This window comes from Elephas maximus, chromosome 2 (assembly GCF_024166365.1).
Source record: "Elephas maximus indicus isolate mEleMax1 chromosome 2, mEleMax1 primary haplotype, whole genome shotgun sequence".
NCBI lineage: Eukaryota > Metazoa > Chordata > Mammalia > Proboscidea > Elephantidae > Elephas > Elephas maximus.
In genome coordinates this window covers 48,045,437-48,064,952 of record NC_064820.1, presented here as the reverse complement: position 1 = coordinate 48,064,952, position 19,516 = coordinate 48,045,437, and the positions used below count along the sequence as shown (strand labels likewise).

Genomic DNA, 19,516 nt, shown 5'->3' with positions numbered 1-19,516 from the left:
GAGGAAGACCTTTCATGAGCTGGATTGACACAGCGGCAGCAACAGTTGTCTCAAACGTAGCATCGGCTGTGATGATGGTGCAGGATTGGGTACTGTTTCGTTCTTTTGTACATAGGGTTGCTATGAGTTGGATCTGACTTGATGGCACTTAAATAGCAACAGTCAAGATTGCCTGTCTGAACTGGTTTATACTAGATTTTAACAAATTTAGGAACAGTTATATTTTTCTGGGAAACAGAGTAGATATATATGGTTAAACTCTTAATGCTCAAGCCTCTTTTGACTGAAGGAGAAAAAAATATAAGGAAATCATAAGTTTGTCTATAATTTTGAAAAGCAGATAATGGTAATAATTATGTAAAGAACTTAGGAGAGAGTTCACACCTAACCACTTTTATTCTTCATTCTGTATCCTGGGATATAACTGAGGTTCATGCTTAATAATCTAGTTTCATTTAAATTGCTGGGTAGGGTCAGATGTTTTTATAGTAGGTAGCTTCACTCACATGTTACAGAATACTAGAACTCTAGATATGGGTGTTTGAGATACCCAGATTTGAGCCCATTTTTAAAATTATACAAGCAAATATTTCATTACTGTATTTTTAGTATCTTTTCAATTCTCCATGTCCACATGACTTAAGAGAGTTAACACAGATTGCAAAATTACTAAGCTTATCTCTAGGAAAGTGAAAACTTAGTAAATCAAAGAATCCCTTCTAACTATTATTCATATGGTAATGCTAGCACTGGACCTGCAAGTTTTGAGGGAAGATAAGGGGTCATTGAACATGTCCCCTGCCGTTTAGTGTTTGTCTCCAGCAGTGTCTTCCACCTGGAGCTTTACTTTCTTGTTCAGAGTGACCTGTATTGATTCAAAGCTTTTATTAACATGTTTTTCATATTCTATCTTGCTACTTCTCTTTACTGCCTAATTAGATTAAAAAGTTTTTGACAGAGTGAAAGACAGGAGCCTTATTATTAAAATAAATCTTAGTAATACACCCTGAAATATTGGGTTAGTGTCTCGATAGCTAGCTAGAAGTTGTAGCATTAACTCATCCTGGGAAATAGGATATGCTAGAATCTGGCCTAAGTATCTGAGTTTATTTCCACCTGGAATCAGGAGCATGACTCTAGTAATTTTGTAATGTTATCGGAATCTCTCAGGAATATGAGAAGTAAGTCTTTGAAATGATTCTTGTTAGCTTTTTATTTCTCTTGCTTGTGGTAGGAGCAGGAGGTAAGTGAATTCCTTTATTGAACGATATTTACCAGAGTCTTATTCTTTGTCAGGAAGTAGTCTAAACACACTGGAAAAAGGGCTGAGATAGAGCATGTCCTCCTGCTAGTGGCAGAACTGACAAGGAATGAAATAGACATAATGTCAAGTAGTGAAAGTGCTGTGAGGAAAACTCAGTCAACTCGAGAGAGTAATCAGTGCCAGGGAGGTCCTGTCCAGATTGTGTGGTCGGGGAAGCCTCTCAGAGAAGGTGACATCTCAGAGGAGGTGAATGAACCAGGTGAATATCAGGGGTATGTGGTCTAGTCAGAAAAAAATAAAGAGAAATACTGTCCTGTTTATAGAATAGCAGGGCAGTGAGGCTGAAACAGAGTAAATGAGGCAGAAAGTGGTAGGACTGGAGGTTGAAGAGAGTCAGGAGCCAGGTCACATGGGGTTTGGACTTTGCTGAGTGTGGTGAAAAGCCAGTGGAGTGTTTTGAATATGGGTGGGAGAGTGATGTGATCAAGTTACATTTTGTAAAGATCACTGGCTGTTGGGTGGTGAATTTTTTTGGTAGCGAGCCAGGAGCAGAAGCAGGGAGAGAGGCTAGGAGGCTGTTGTATTAATCCAGGTAGAAGTGGAATGTAGCTTAGGTGAGAAGTGGTTGGAATTGGGATGTATGTTGATAATAGAGCCAACAGGATTTGCTGATGGATTGGTTATGAGGTGTAAGAAAAGGGAAAAATCAAGTATGCTTTTTACTGAGATGGGCCAGGCTTATAGGTAGTCACAGAGCTGTGTTTGGGACGTGGCACGTTTGGGACATCTATTAGACTCCAAGAGGAGATACTCAGGAGGCTCCAGCTTAGGGGAGAGTTTGAAGGTGGCAATGGGAATGTTAGAGGCATCAGCATGTAGTATTTTAAACCTGTGGGACTAGACGAGTGGCTAGAGCCTGAGTGCCGGTAGAGAACAGATCCATGAACTGAGCCCTGGGCCACTTTTACATTTAGAGTTGGGAAGAGGAGAAGAAGGAGTATAAGAGAATAGGAGAGAGTGAGCGGAGAGGAAACACTGGAGAGTCTGGTGTTTTGAAATCCAAGGGAGATTTTTAGAAGGTGGGGGTGACCAACTGTTTCAGGTACTGTGACAAGGTCAGGTAGCATGAGGACTGGAAATTTACTACTGAATTTGGAAAAATGGAGGCCATTGGAGGCCTTAAGGAATGGATATTTCAGAGTAGAGAGGATGAAAATCGGATTGAAGTGGATTCAGGAAGGAACCTACAGGTGAGGAAGTAGAGACAGTGAGATATATAACTCTTTCAGCGAGTGTAATAGTTTGACAAATCCAGTTCCTTCCCTGATTCTATGTTTTAGAATGGCTAACACTTGTAATAGTTGGTGTAGACGCATCAGGAAATCCTATAATTAAAAAACAAAAACAAACCTCAGTTTCTTGACTTTGCCCTGGGTTAACATACATTTAGTTCAGTTTTTTAGATCTGTACATAAAATACTCAACTATCATCATTGGTGTTTACAGTAATGACTTTGAAGTACTTAAGATGCTAAAAAATAACTGTATGCAGCTTATAGATACCTTTCATATAATTTTTCTAAGTTCATGTTAATAAGATCTTCATTCATGAAAGATTTCCTAAGGTCCTTAATCTTTTCTAGCAGAAAAGTAGGATAATGCCTCTTATAAAGCTTTTTTTAAAGAATGGATTTCTGTTTTAAGCTGTAGTTAAAGAAAAATAAACGTCCCAAAACTTTGAACTGAAGCTTTCTGTAAAATACACAGCCTGTCCACTAGGGGGTGCCGTAGCTATGAGAATGGAGTTCTCCGTTCAGATGGCTTTCACCCTGTGTAGTGATAGACTGCTATTGATGTTATTTTCTCTGTAGAGCCCCCCAAAGGAGAAAGACACAGAATACCAAGACATAACTTTGGCTTATTTTTTTCCCCCTAAATTGATAGTAGAATTAAAAGGCAATAAGCATGTAAAAATCAATAGTACTCCATTAGACCAATAATATCGGAAGAGAAGATATAACATTCAGAGTAGCAACAGAAACTATAATGTACCTGTGAATAAACCTAAGAAAGATATACAAAGACTTGTGGAGAGAGTTATATGACCATCGAAGGAGATAAGAGAAGCCTTCAATAAATGGAAGCCTGTGAGTCGGAATCGACTTGATGCCAATGGATTTGGTTTTTTTGCGGGGGGGGGGTGTTTTATATTCAAGGAGTCCCTGGATGGGCGCAAATGATTAAGTGCTTTGCCACCAACTGAAAGGTTGGTGATTTGAATCCGCCCAGAGATGCTCAGAGGAAAGGCCTGGCAATCTGGTTTCAAAAGATCACAGCCATTGAAAACCCTGTGGATCACAGTTCTACTCCCAAATACAGTAGGATCACTATGAGTTGGAATTGACTTGCCAGCCACTGGTTTTGTTTTTTTGTGTTTTATTTTCATGAGTGGGAAGATACAGCATGTCAGTTCTCTCCAAATTAATCTAGGAATTCCAATTAAAATCTCGACAGCTACTATAGATTAATTGGAGAAGATGAATAGAGTTTTATAACTATTTTATGTACAAAAACAACCCATTGGCCATTTCATGGCCATACAGTTTTTGTAGGGTAGAAGAAAAGAGGGACTGTTTTTCGTGTTCAGCATATAACCATATATACACAAATAATACAGTGAATATTATCCAACATGGTTTATGCCTCAGGCATTATACAACTTTCAGTTCCTCAAACCCTCCCTTGTTTCTGGGCACATGCTGTTCCCTCAGGTCCTCCCTTGCCCAGTTGGACTGCGTCCTAGTTACCTAACACAACTCATCCTTGAGATCTCTGTTTAGATACTTCTCCCACTGAGAAACCCTCCCTGCCCAGGCTTCTGCCGTTACCTGGTGCTGGAGCACATGTCACAAACAGGACCTTTGCAAATACCTGACAGTGCTCTTTTTGTCTCCTGCAGGTGAGGGAGTTCAACGGTCAGCATTTTATTTTGGAGGAAGCAATTACAGGGGATTTTGCTTTGGTGAAAGCCTGGAAGGCAGATCGAGCAGGAAATGTGATCTTCAGGTAATGTGACGGTTGTAAAAAACATCAATATGATGCATTTCAGCAACTTTGTATTTCCTCAGTTATAATTACAAACAGGGATATCTGGGTGAATTTGCCATGTGAGTAGTCATTTTTAACATGGCTTACAATCATAAACACACACATTTATGTGCAGGGCTCCTGGTCTGTGGTTACACTGGTTCTGACTGGCTGGTGTCCGTGTTACACTGCTTGTTAAATATTTGAACCTCCCCCCGTGTATGGCCATACACAAATTATTTTTGCCACTGTGTATTTTAGCTGCCAAGACCAGTTACAATGTTGAGACAAGCTTAGAAAATATGACTAAGACACAAAATTTTATTTAATTTTGATAATGTTATTTGCATGCATTATCTTAAAATGTGAAAACTGTGATATTCTGGAAAGACATTGCTAATAATCATTTAGGTCAGTTTTTTTCCAGTCTTATGGATGTTTCCTAGGAAATGCTTATAAAGACACTTTCTAAAAAGTTGGTTAACTTTAATAATGTATGACTTTCATTCTCATTATCTCTATAATCCCAGGCTTAAAGGATTTTAAAATGTTTTGATTAAAGCATACTAAATACCAAGTATTTAGTATCTTAACTTTATAGATTTTATAGTTGTTTTTTGAAGATTATGCCACTTTTGAGTTTTCCAAAATGTTCGGTCTTAAAAGACTTCACTTATTAGGCTATAGAAATTATCTTCTTTTTTATAATACTGTAATTTGCTGCTTTTAATTAGCAACTGTTCTGTTTTTACCAAATGCAGCTTTGATACGGTCACAAGTAAATTTTCAGTGACAACTCACATGTAGTTTTTGTTCATTTCTGAAGAACTTATACTATATTTGATTTCTTGAATTAAGCGGATTTTTTTAAAGCACAACTAGTTTTAGCAATTAAGAAAATTTGCTTCATGTCTACCGTACTTAACACCTAGGTGTAATGTTTGCAAAGCTTAGATGCTTTTTAATGGCATGTGTATAGTAGCAAATGGAAATGAATTATTTGAATTATTTCTATTATTTACCCTGTGCTCCATGACCTGGCTCTTGTTCCTAGAGACTGCACATGTGGCTCGGGATGGCATAATGAGCAGTAGCCATGGAGACCATTTCTCCCAAAGAATGACAGTTGAGGATTTTTGATGTGCAATATAAACTCTCATCACCAATGGTTAAGTGACCTAGATTCTTAAGAAACTAACTTTATGACTACCTTCACATTTATTGGGATCACTGGTATAGAGATCTGTTTAGGCCATTGTTAAATTTGGAGAAGCCTGGACAAGGACTTCTTCCCCTCTATCCAGTCCGTTCTGGGAGCTTTTGATGCCTGGACCTCTGGTAGAACCCAGCACAGCAACCCATGAAAGTACACAGGGATGCCTACCTCAAGGACACAGCTGTGCTAGTATTTATCCTTGAATGTGAGTAAAAGAAACGTTGGTGGGGTAAAAGAGCAACTAAAACATAGCTGTGACTTATCTCCCTCTACCAAAGAAATTTTCTCATCAGCTTATACTTTAGAAACAAAAATGTATCATAATTTTTATGGTTAGGGGAAGTGCCTTAATTTAGGAACTGAGGAATACAAAACTATTAGCAAATGTGGCCAAAACCCACTGCCCACTGCCGTTGAGTCAATTCTGACTCACAGTAACCCCGTAGGATTTCCAGGGCTGTGAACCTCTAGGGAAGCAGACTGCTACATCTTTGTACAGCTGAGCTGCTGGTGGTTTTGAACCACTGACCTTTCTGTTAGCAGTCAATTGCTTTAGTCATTGCACCACCAGGGCTCCTAGCAAATGTGACACCTTTTTGAAATTTTTACACCTCAGGGCCTGATGTGGGTGTTGTGCTTTGAAAAATGTCACTGGAAAATGGTTCTTCAGAATGATCTTTACGGGTGACTCAAATTACCAATGACTTCCGTTTAATTTCAGCAATATGCTTCTCTTTGACAGAATATAATTACTGTACCTTTTTATATGAAGAACTCGCTTTTTTTTTTCTTAATATTTTAATGTGAGCAAATTCTTTTGTGAAATATTTAACTATAGAGAGAAAAAATCCCAGTTAAACGATTTAGGGAATTTAGCTTTCAATAGATTTATTCATATTAATTTTTTGGTATAAATTATATGTTAAACCTGTAAAATAGTCCCTCTTTCCTTCTAGTCCTTAAAACAAACTATATAAATTGAATGCAGTGGCCAGTGTGTTTTTTTAGTTATAAAATAGCTGTAAAACTTAATGAATGGAAAACGTACATTGTATGATTCACTCTTTTAAAAAAGAGTAACAGATTCTTAGTTCGTAGAAATTCTTTTAATTATAAAATTTTCAAGCTGAAAAAAATGCTTCTCTTCACTTCCTTATTTCTTCCACCCCAATACAGGAAAAGTGCGAGGAATTTCAACTTCCCCATGTGCAAAGCTGCAGAAACCACAGTGGTAGAGGTAAGCAAACAAGAGGTTATCTTTTATTTCCTTGTTTTAGTTTTTTAACTTGTTATTGCCTATTAGTTAAAGAAAAAGTACAACAGCCCATTCGTTTTGTGAAGGACAGTCAGTGACAACTTTTTCTGTTAAGAACATTTTCATTTTGGTTATAAAGAATTCATTTAAACATGTAATAGTTGAAATTTTGCTGTAACGTTGGCTTTCTGGTTACCTAGGGCCTCAATAGAATGTTCTTTTTGAGAATCAGGCCACGGGACCAGCTTTTGGTGCTTCAGTAAAATAAAACTTACTGGATAAGATGAATTTTTGTATACAGAATCCCAGGAGAATAGTAAATTGTATCAGAAGAAGTTCATTATCTTACTGTGGTAGCTACTGTGGATACTTTCAGGAAAAAGGAGGATAGTACAAATAATTGCTTTGATGTGACGCTGTTTGGATCAATTGAACAAAGACACCAACTAACTCTTCTTTTGGGCATCTTAGGGTTTGGGTGAGACTGAGTTTTTTTTTAATAGCTCTAGAGCCTTCCCAGGGTTAAGGCTTTGGGATAGAAATAGGTGCTTATACCAAAACCTCCCATTTTGACTATACATATTTGAACCCCATGGGCAACATCAAAATAGTTCTCAGCTTGAGGCTTTGAGGATCATCTTGGAACCAAATTTTCACGAGAGTTTGGAATCGCTTTCCCTTGGGAAGGCTTTATCGGAATCCAAGCTAGGATCTGGAAATGAGCACATATACTCCTGATTTTTAGCATGTTGGTTGGGTTGTATGTGGCATCTTTTGATTCAAAGATGGTGTTTCACAGAGGCAGTACATTAGTATTTTTGCAGCAATTGAAAGTTAGAGTCCCGCCCTGTTCTTGGAAAGTAAGGTGTATTATTTTTAAAGTGCTGGGGAATGTGGTACTTTCCATCCAGGCATGATTTCTTTTGCAGCAGCATTAGCATATTTTCTGCATTTAAAGTACTTAATGCGATTTACTCTGGCTGTAATCCATTGTTTATTTTTCCTAATTTATTGAATTACCATAATGATTTGTCCTTAGCACACATCTGTAATATTACCGAAGAAAGGCCTGTAGCTTAAAATAATCAATAGTTTAACACTAGTTGATTTTATGTAATTTTGTAAAACTGCAAGAAACCGATATTTCTAAGTGCTAAAGGGTACTATCCAGGGTGAAGTTCTTTTTTTTTTTTTTCTTGTTGTATCCCTATTATCTGCTGGTTCTTTTCAGCCAATTGCATTTCTTACAAGAGTAGAAAATGACCCTCTAGTGTCTGAGAAGCAGTATAGATATTAGAAAAGAGGTTCTCTTTTGACATAAGGGGAAGATAAAATCTAACAGAATCTGCAAATATGATGAAATGTGTCCTCCCTTGTCCTGGGACAGACATCTCCAATCTGTCCCAGCATTCTTTACTATTGTGCCCAGGCTCATGTGGGGACCCCTTTCAGTACGTTACTACAGACCACCACTTCCAATTGGTTATACCTGCAATGTCCAAGGTGGCCACTGGCCACATGTAGCTATTTAAGTTAATTACAATTAAATAAATTAAAAATGCAGTTCCTCAGTCATATTAGTTCTCACCAGCAACCTAGGTTAATGGCTACTGTGTTGATCAGTGTGTATATAGAACCGTTGTAACATCGCAGAACATTTTATTGGACAAAGCTGGATTAGAAGAGTCAAGATGAAATTTCTTCCTTCCAGTTTAGGAACATAAGCAAGCCAGTGAGGTCCATGATAGGATCATTGTCAGCCTACCTTCTTGGCTCATCTTTTCACTGTGCCTCTGCAGGATAACGTGCTCACAGTAGAAGGGGACCTGCATACTCATAGGTTGAATTATAAGAACTGTGTTCTCAAAAATAGAAAATAATTTGAAATTGGGGATGGTCCCTAGGTTGGGTGTTTTCTTTTGTGGAAATTCTGTTTTGACTTTGTGATTTCTGTATTACTGTGAGTCTGGTGAGTACCTTGGACTGCCCTGTGGGTTTGTGCAGTACTCTGTACTGCACTGGCCTCCACGACACTGTGATCCTTCTCCTCCAGTCCTGCCCTGACCATGTTTTACGGTGGTCCTAGTGCATGGGTGATTGTAAGCTGGGCTCTGAAGTCTAGTATTTAAGAGGAACCTTCAGAAACCTTTAAATTACCTGCATATTCTCCTGTCTGCTAAATATTAACAATAATTTAAAAAAAAAACTTGCTGTCGTCGAGTTGATTCCAACTCTTAGTGAGCCTATAGGACAGAGTAGAACTGCCTCATAGAGTTTCCAAGCAGCACCCGGAGGATTCAAACTGCCCACCCTCTGGTTAGCAGCCTTAACACTTGACCACTACACCACCAGGGTTTCCGTTAACACGAATAATAGACCAAAAAACCAAACCCACTGCAATCGAGTTGGCTCTGACTCCTGGTGACCTCATAGGATTTCCAAGGCTGTAAATCTCTATAGAAGTTGACTGCCACATCTTTGTCCCAAGGAGCCACGGATGGTTTCAAACCACCAGGCTTTCAGTTAACAGTTGAGTGCATTAACCACTGCACCACCAGGATTTTGTAGGAATAATAATACTACACTGCCTATTACCCGTTGCCATTGAGTTGATCCCGATGCATGGCGACCCTACAGTACAGAGTAGAGCTGCCCCCTAGAGTTTCCAGGGAGTTCCTGGTGGATTCAAACTGCCGACGTTTGGTTAGCAGCTGTAGCACTTAACCACTATGCCACCAGAGTTTCCAACAATAGTAATAAACCAAGTTCAAACCCACTGCCGTCGAGTCGATTCCGACTCATAGTGACCCTATAGGACAGAGTAGAACTGCCCGACTGGGTTTCCAAGGAGCGCCTGGTGGATTCAAACTGCCAACGTTTAGTTAGCAGCTATAGCACTTGACCACTACGCCACCAGGGTTTCCAACAATAATAATAAAAACAATAATAATAGCTACTGTTAATTAAGGAGCACTGGTGGCACAGTGGCTAAAGTGCTTGGCTACTAATCGAAAGGTTGGTGGTTCAAATCAACCAGCTGCACTGTAGGAGAGAATAACTGGCAATCTGCTCCCGTAAAAATTACAGCCTAGGAAACCTTGTGGGGCAGTTCTACTCTGGTCTATAGGGTTGCTATGAATCGGAATTGACTGAATGACACAACAACCGTTAATTAAGTGCTTATTATGTATTAGTTACTGCTGTATACTTGATGCATTATTTCCTTTAATCCTCACAACTCTATGAGGTAGGAACCATAATTACCCTATTTTACAGATGAGAACTTCAAGGCACAGAGAGGTTAGGTTACATTTCTAATGTCACATAGAACCACCAAAAGACTGATTCCAGAGTGTCTGCTCATTTTCATTATGTTATGAAATACTCCTAAATAATCATAAATGGGTGATATTTCAAAGTCTTGAAAGAAAATGAACTTCTTCAGGGAGCCCGTTTGATAGCTAACTATTAGAATCAAGCAGATAAGGTGTGTTTTCACCCAACATATTCCTCTGTTTTTGGTCTTCTTTGCCGCTTCTTCTAGTTATGGTCTTTTCCCTCCCCTATCAATTGCCTTGGAGATGGCTTTTGAGAAAAGCATCACCCTGTGATCAGTAGCCCTGTGGATTCATTTAATATTTCTCTGAGACTGTTGTTTGTTCTGTTGTGTAGCCTGTTTGAACCATACAGCTTTTCACAAATTTTCCTGAACATGGCAATGGAATGTCTATTCTAGTACTGCAGTATCTTAAGCACTGGGGACCATAACAGTGACTACCCCCTACATTTCAGACAATCAAAGACCTTTTTAGAACTTTCAGTCCCTCTCCTTTCTATTATAGATGAGAAAATGGAGGATTTTCAGTAGCAGAATCTGGGTGAGAGCCTGTCTCTAAGACTCCATGCCAGCATCTTCCCACTTCTCACTGCCACATCTTTTCAACTGTTCTCCCCTTTATATCCTGTAACTTGAATTTTAAAGAGGGTAGAATTACAAATATCTAAAATATTAATGCCTATTGCCTTAAACATTGCCTTAGACTTCTTAAAAAAATTTTGCATTTAGAAGCAGATGACAAAGGAACACCCAAGCCACCTCTTGCTTTTTGGGTTCATAATTTCTTTCTTAATTATATGGTAATTAATTTGCAGTAAATGTTTTTTTGTCAAGAAATAAACCAGCATGTTTATCTTGGATTAAAAAGAGAAACATCAAATTTGCCCTTGTCACGAATCTTTCTTAGGTTCTGTGAAAGGGACAAATCATTCCTTTTTGTGAAAGTTTTCCTTTTTGATTGTGTTCTAAAGAAATGTATGAGTTGTGGAGAACCAAGGAGACAATAAATTATGTCTGCTTTCCCCTTTAACAAAATTGATATGAATATTATGTTTGTATTCCTTAAAACTGCAGGTATTGGCACCATCACCACAAAGTTGTTACAGTGATGCTGGCTATTTCTCCCTCCTCTTTAGGACCTGGGTAGCTACTTGAGAAAATAGTACAAGTGGGTGCACATATTGGCACACATGCTGGAAAGATATTTCTCTTTTTAGCCCAGACAGTGTTATTTCTGGACCTCCCTGGCTTTGAGTGGGTGAAGTCTTCCCTGATAAACTTTACAAGTTTAAGGGCAAAACCAGCCAGTGGGTGACTATTGGGCATTGTACTACATGTATATAAAAAGGAGCAGCAGGGACTATTGAGTCTTCCAAAGGGAGCTTATTTGGCTCCTTCAGGGGTCTTATTAGCCCTGAACTCTCCATTAGCCCTTCTGCCAGTCTCCTGTATGCCTATCCTATCAGCCTGAGTTTCTCTGGGAAGCGGCCCATTTCTGCATTTTTTTTTTTTTAAGTGCTTTTAATAGAAAACTCAGGGGGAGGGACAGGAGTGCTTCGCTCAGGAGACTGTTGATGCATGGGTGCGCTGTCAGAAAAGGTCATCTGACTCAGCCACTGAAGGCTGTTGAGGCTGCCTGCGACCAAAATAACCTAGTGGGTTTGGTTTGCTTGGTGCCGTCAGCCTTGTATTGTGGATGGTGGTATAGATGGCAAAGGTTTACACAAGGCCTTTTAAAATGATTTACCTACTTTCAGCTTTAGTTAAAATGAATTTATTCATTATCATGACTTAAACACAATTATATTTATATGTTTGTATGTGAGGAGTTGTTTTATATAATTTTTTTCTTTTTTTTATTGTGGTAAATACATAGGTAACAAAACCTTTGCCATTTCAGCAATCTTCACATGTACAGTTCAGTGACATTATGTTTATTATGTTGTTCAGCCATGAATATCTGATACACACAAATATTACATACCTATAGAATAAATGGGTTATGAAGCATAATGATAAATTGGATACCTGTGAACTCACCTAATGCAAGAATTAGAGTACAGACAGTCCCCAGATTATGAACGAGTTCCATTCCTAAGTCTGTCTTTAAATCAAATACGTGCCTAAGTCATAACAGGTGTGTTCATACCTAATGTAAGTCAGATGTTTGTTTTAGTATATAGTGTGCCTTTCTATGCATAAAAAAATTAAACACTTCCAGATACATTAAAACAGTAATAACGATAATAAGGTTTTGATGCACATTGCGAAGTAGCACCCGTTTGTTACCAGGAACCATTGTATGTACCTTGAATTTTTAATATAATCTTTATGGGGGTTGGTTCATAACTATGGGTTGTATGTAAGTTGGACGTTCGTAACCTGGTGTCTTAGTCATCTAGTGCTGCTGTAACAAATACCACAAGTGGGTGGCTTCAACAAAGAGATATTTATTCTCTCACAATCTAGTAAGCTACAGGTCCAAATTCAGGGCATCAGCTCCAGGGGAAGGCTTTCTCTCTCTGTTGGCTCTGAAGGAAGGTCCTTCTCATCAGTTTTCCCCTGGTCTAGGAGCTTCTCTCCACAGGAACCCTGGGTCCAAAGGATGCGTTCTCCTCCCTCCCGGAGCTGCTTTCTTGGTGGTATGAGGTCCTCACTCTCTGCTTGCTTCCCTCAGAAGGTGGTGCAGGCCACACCTCAGGAAAACACCCTTTACATTGGACCAGGGGTGTGACCTTAGTAAGGGTGTTAAAATCTCCCTAATCCTCTTTAACATAATATAATCTTGCCTCATTAACCACAGGCAAAGATAAGGGTTTACAACACATAGGAAAATTATAATCACAAAATGGAGGACAGTCCCACAATACTGGGTATCATGGCCTAACCAAGCTGATAGATATTTTTGGGGAACACAATTCAATCCTTGATAGTCGGGGACTGCCTGTATTACTTATACCATGACTCTACTGTCTCAGTTCTATCCACCTGCTTCCCTGCAGAGGTAACCATTATCAGGAATATTGTATTTATCAGTCCTTTACTTTAAAATGAATTCTGGGTCATCACGTATGGACATATGGAAAATTATTTTCTGATGTGGTATCCTAAGATTTTTTTTGTTACATATATAAGAGCCAAGCTTTGGAAACTGTGACTTCTATGTTCTGTATCACTACCTGGCACGTGCCATCTTCCCTCAGAGATTAAATAGTGGAAAAGATAGGAATACATCTGTTCTCTTTCCAAGCAGACATGTTGTTTCTGATTGGTAGCTAAGGAAAGATGAAGATCGTTTGATCATGACAATGACATTAAACTGTTTTGAGTATTTATTATGGAGAGTGTTGAACATATACAACAGTAAACAGAAGAGTATAATGAGCACTCCTGAACCCATCACCCAGCTCTATTGACTATCATCAGCCCCATCTACATTCCCATCTTTTTCTCCCTCCTCCTATGTTGTTTTGAAGCAAGCCCTACGTTTTATATCTGAATGACATTTTAAGGAAAGTTCACCGAAGCTCAGAAATTCATACTCAGTGAACAAATATTTATTGAGTTTCTAGTGTGCCAGGTACTTTTCTAGATTCCATAGATATAGCAGAGAACAAAACAAGAATGACGATGTTGAAAACTATGCCACCAGTATTTCAATACCAGCAGGGTCACCCATGGTGGATAGGTTTCATTGGAGCTTACAGGCCAAGACAGACTAGGACGAAAGGCCTGGCCATCTACATCTGAAAATTAGCCAGTGAAAACCCTATGGATCACAACAGAATATTTTCCAATATAGTGCTGGAAGATGAGCCACCTAGGGTGGACGGCACTCAAAATATACGGTGGCTGCAGTTATGGACTCAAGAACACCAACGATCCTGAAGATGGTACAGAACTCTGCAACATTTCGTTCTGTTGTACATGAGGTCACCATAAGTTGGAGTCAGCTCAAAGGCAACTAACAACAGCAACAATTTTTAGTGCTTTTGTAATAGTTCCCAAGAGATTATTAGGCTTAAATCTGCCTTTAAAACTCTGAGGTAAGTGGAGAATGTGATATTGTGATTGGAGCCTCCTGGCTTTTGTGACTCTTTGGCCCTGTTTGGGGAACTTTGTGTTATAATTCATCATGAAGTTAGCAGAGGTGATCCAACGGGTTGTTATTTCACTTTACAGTAGAAGGTGGGAGCAGAGTGGATTTTAACCAGGTGACTTAATCACTTCAGTGGATCCTGTGAATGTTTAATCTCCTCCAAGCAGGCCAATTAATGTATCAGTGTTTTATAGACTTTAGTTATCTTGCTTCCTGCTTTAGAGAAAATGAAACTGCCTGAAGGATAAACATAATTCCTTTCCTCTTAAGTCTCTTGTATTCTTAATCTTTAGATTGCTAATGCCTTATACACAGTTTCAAAAAGAGTAAAACTCATAATTTTTTCAAGAGACTGTAAAAAAATAGGTATAAATGGGGAAAAAATTAAAGCTCTATCCATATAAGACAGATATCTATAACCATGTTGAGAAACTTCACTGGGTGGATTCATTTTCAAGTGCACACATACACACACAGGCAGCTAGCTGCTGCTCGTGCCCATGCCTGCATGGAATTTGTTCACCACTCAGAAATCTTTGACTGACATGTGGAGACATGATCTTTCTGAGAACTTGGCTGAAATGTCAGATTTGATGTTCACTGTGTGAGGCATAATTATCAAAGTGCCCTTCACTGCACTTTAGTATTTATTGCTAAAGCTCTCTGCTTAGCTACAAGAAAAATGAGGACAGTAAAAAACAGTTTATCCCAAACATATCTAATCTACTCCCATGGCCTGGTTGAGTTGAACACACCATACAGGTTCTTTAAAAAAAAAGAGAGAGAGGTGGGGAGGAAGAGAGCTGTTTGTTTGATCCAAAGTGGTAATCAGCTATCTTTGTTCAACTCGTTTTTTCTTTCCCTTCGTAGTCTTTTTTATTTGTTGCATTTCCTGAACAGCTTACTTTTTTTTTAATGCCTCTTATTTATTTTTCTTTGTGGGTTGAGGGAGATTTTGCTCTGTAAGCTAGGAAGAATTTAAAATAATTAGGTTTAATTCTGCAAATAATGCATTGTCAAATTATATACGTACACACAGATGTACCTTTTTCGTCACACTAACATGTGGTCCAGTTTTTTTGGAAATGTGTTTGGTTCTGAAATTAATCACCCTTGCTTCATGACATTTATGAAGACTAATGTGTATGACAGAGAATATATTGTAGATATGTTTTTACCATGTAGTCAAAGGAAGTATTTTACTAAATATTTATACATAAAGAAGATGTGAGTCTTGTGAGAATAGATTACAGGAAAATCACAATCCCAGGGTTTGAAGTTTAATATTTTATAATTATAGTCTGTGCCAGTGCCTGGAGAACTTCTTTTGTTTTGAAAGCCAAGTATTTTTTTTTTTATTCATTTCTTATACTATTTTTTAAAAAATTTTTATTGTGCTTGAAGTGAAAGTTTACAAATCAAGTCAGTCTCTCACACAAAAACCCATATACACCTTGCTGGACACTCCCAATTACTTTCCCCTTAATGAGACAGCCTACTCTATCCCTCCACTCTTTCTTTTCGTGTCCATTTCGCCAGCTTCTAACCCCCTCCACCCTCTCATCTCCCCTCCAGGCAGGAGATGCCAACATAGTCTCAAGTGTCTACCTGATCCAAGAAGCTCCCTCCTCACCAGCATCTCTCTCCAACCCATTGTCCAGTCCAATCCATGTCTGAAGAGTTGGCTTCAGGAATGGTTCCCGTCCTGGGCCAACAGAAGGTATGGGGGCCATGACCACAAGGGTCCTTCTAGTCTCAAACAGACCGTTAAGTCTGGTCTTATGAGAATTTGGGGTCTGCGTCCCACTGCTCTCCTGCTTCCTCAGGGGTTCTCTGTTGTGTTCCCTATCACGGCAGTCATCGGTTGTAGCCGGGCACCGTCTAGTTCTCCTGGTCTCAGGATGATGTCGTCTCTGGTTCATGTGGCTTTTTCTGTCTCTTGGGCTCATAATTACCTTGTGTCCTTGGTGTTCTTCATTCTCCTTTGATCCAGGTGGGTTGAGACCAACTGATGCATCTTAGATGGCTGCTTGCTAGCGTTTAAGACCCCAGACGCCACTCTTCAAAGTGGGATGCAGAATGTTTTCTTAATAGATTGTATTATGGTAATTGACTTAGATGTCCCCTGAAACCATGGTCCCCAGACCCCTGCCCCTGCTACACTGACCTTTGAAGCATTCAATTTATTCAGGAAACTTCTTTGCTTTTGGTTTAGTCCAGTTCTACTGACCTCCCCTGTATTGTGTGCTGTCTTTCCCTTCACCTAAAGTAGTTACTATCTACTATCTAATTAGTGAATGCCCTTCTCCCACCCTCCCTCCCTCCCCCTCCCTCCTCTTGTAACCACAAAGAATGTTTTCTTCTCAGCTTAAACTATTTCTCAAGCTCTTATAATAGTGGTCTTATATAATATTTGTCCTTCTGCAGCTGACTAATTTCACTCAGCATAATGCCTTCCAGGTTCCTCCATGTTATGAAATGTTTCACAGATTCCTCACTGTTCTTTATTGATGCATAGTATTCCATTGTGTGAATATACCATAATTTATTTATCCATTCATCTGTGGATGGGCACCTTGGTTGCTTCCATCTTTTTGCTGTTGTAAACAGTGCTGCAATAAACATGGGTGTGCATATATCTGTTCGTGTAAAGGCTCTAATTTCTCTAGGATATATTCCAAGGAATGAGATTGCTGGATCGTATGGTAGTTCTATTTCTAGCTTTTTAAGGAAGAGCCAAATCGATTTCCAAAGTGGTTGTACCGTTTGACATTCCCAGCAGCAGTGTAGAAGTGTTCCAGTCTCTCCACAGCCTCTCTAACATTTATTATTTTGTGTTTTTTGGATTAATGCCAGCCTTGTTGGAGTGAGATGAAATCTCATTGTAGTTTTGATCTGCATTTCTGTAATGGCTAATGATGGTGAGCATTTCCTCATGTATCTGTTAGCTACGTGAAAGTCTTCATTAGTGAAGTGTCTATTCATATCTTTTGCCCATTTTTTAATTGGGTTATTTGTCTTTTTGCAGTTGAGTTTTTGCAGTATCATGTAGATTTTAGAGATCAGGCGCTGATCAGAAATGTCATAGCTAAAAACTTTTTCCTAGTCCGTAGGTAGTCTTTTTACTCTTTTGGTGAAGTCTTTGGATGAGCATAGGTGTTTGATGTTTAGGAGCTCCCAGTTACCTAGTTTTTCTTCTGCATTCTTAATAATGTTTTGTGTACTGTTTATGCCATGTATTGGGATTCCTAACATTGTCCCTATTTTTTCTTCCATGATCTTTATTGTTTTAGATTTTATATTTAGGTCTTTGATCCATTTTGAGTTAGCTTTTGTGCATAGAGTGAGGTATGGGTCTTGTTTCATTTTTTTGTAGATGGATATCCAGTTAGGCCAGCACCATTTCTTAAAAAGACTGTCTTTTCCCCATTTAACTGTTTTGGGGCCTTTGTCAAATATCAACTGCTCATATGTGGATGGATTTATGTCTAGATTCTCAATTCTGTTCCATGGGTCCATGTATCTGTTGTTGTACCAGTATCAGGCTGTTTTGATTACTCTGGCGGTATAATAGGTTCTAAAATCAGGTAAAGTAAGGCCTCCCACTTTGTTCTTCTTTTTCAGTAATGCCTTATTTATCCAGGGCCTCTTTCCCTCCCATATGAAGTTGGTGATTTGTTTCTCCATCTCATTAAAGAATGTCTTTGGGATTTGGATCGGAATTGCATTAAATATATAGATCACTTTTGGTAGAATAGACATTTTTATAATGTTAAGTCTTCCTATCCACTAGCAAGGTATGTTTTTCCACTTACGTAAGTCTCTTTTGGTTTCTTGTCTTTGTATAAGTCTTTTATATCTCTGTTAAGATTTGTTCCTAAGTATCTTATCTTCTTGGGGACTATTGTAAATGGCATTGATTTGGTGATTTCCTCTTCAATGTTCTTTTCGTTGGTGTAGAGGAATCCAACTGATTTTTGTATGTTTATTTTGTATCCCGATACTCTGCTGAACTCTTCTATTAGTTTCAGTAGTTTTCTTGAGGATTCCTTAGGGTTTTCTGTGTATAAGATCATGTCATCTGCAAATAGAGATACTTTTATTTCTTCCTTGCCAATCTGGATACCCTTTATTTCTTTATCTAGCCTAATTGCTCTGGCTAGGACCTCCAACACAATGTTGAATAAGAGCGGTGATAAAGACCAGCCCTGTCTGGTTCCTGATCTCAGTGGGAATGCTTTCAGGCTCTCTCCATTTAGGGTGATGTTGGCTGTTGGCTTTGTATAAAAAAAAAAAAAAAAGTATAAAGGCCCTTTAATATGTTGAGGAATTTTCCTTCTATCCTATTATGCTGAGGGTTTTTTTTCATGAATGAGTGTTGAACTTTGTCAAATGCCTTTTCTGCATCAATTGATAAAATCATGTGATTCTTGTCTTTTTTTTTTATTTATGTGGTGAATTACATTAATTGTTTTTCTAATGTTGAACCATCCCTGCATGCCTGGTATGAATCCCACTTGGTCACAGTGAATTATTTTTTTGATATGCTGTTGAATTCTATTGGCTAGAAATTTGTTGGAGATTTTTGCATCTACGTTCATGAGGGATGTAGGTCTATAATTTTCTTTTCTTGTGATGTCTATACCTGGTATTGGGATATGGTTGCTTCATGGAATGAGTTTGGTAGTATTCTGTCCTTTTCTATGCTCTGAAATACCTTCAGTAGTAGTGGTGTTAACTCTTTTCTGAACGTTTGGTAGAACTCTGCAGTGAAGCCATCTGGACCAGGGCTTTTTTTTTGTTGGGAGTTTTTTGATTACCTTTTCAATCTCTTCTTTTGTTACGGGTCTATTTAGTTGTTCTACCTCTGTTTGTGTTAGTTTAGGTAGGTAGTGTGGTTCTAGGAATTCATCCCTTTCTTCTAGGTTTCCAAATTTGTTTGAGCACAGTTTTTTATAGTAATCTGATATGATTCTTTTAATTTCAGTTGTGTCTGTTGTAATATTGCCCATCTCATTTGTTATTTGGGTTATTTGCATCCTCTCCTGTTTTTCTTTTGTCAGTTTGGCTAGTGGTTTATCAATTTTGTTGATTTTTTCAAAAAACCAGCTTTTGGTCTTGTTAGCTCTTTCAGTTGTTTTTCTGTTTTCTGTTTCATTTAGCTCTGCTCTAATTTTTATTGTTTTCTTTTGGTGCCTGTGGGTTTCTTTTGTTGCTCTCTTTCTATTTGTTCAAGTTGTAGGGATAATTCTTTGATT

The 19,516-nt window shown here is 38.5% G+C and overlaps 1 protein-coding gene across 5 annotated transcripts in view; it reads left to right on the top strand.

Annotated features, from left to right (window-relative positions):
- Positions 1-19,516, top strand: part of OXCT1 (3-oxoacid CoA-transferase 1) — a 184,423-nt gene that overhangs the window by 37,002 nt on the left and 127,905 nt on the right. For all 5 annotated transcript variants that reach the window (XM_049862962.1, XM_049862951.1, XM_049862982.1 and 2 more), the window contains 2 exons: positions 4,224-4,330; positions 6,744-6,804. In XM_049862962.1, the coding sequence (XP_049718919.1) occupies positions 4,224-4,330; positions 6,744-6,804 (168 nt within the window). The remainder of the gene's footprint in view (positions 1-4,223; positions 4,331-6,743; positions 6,805-19,516) is intronic.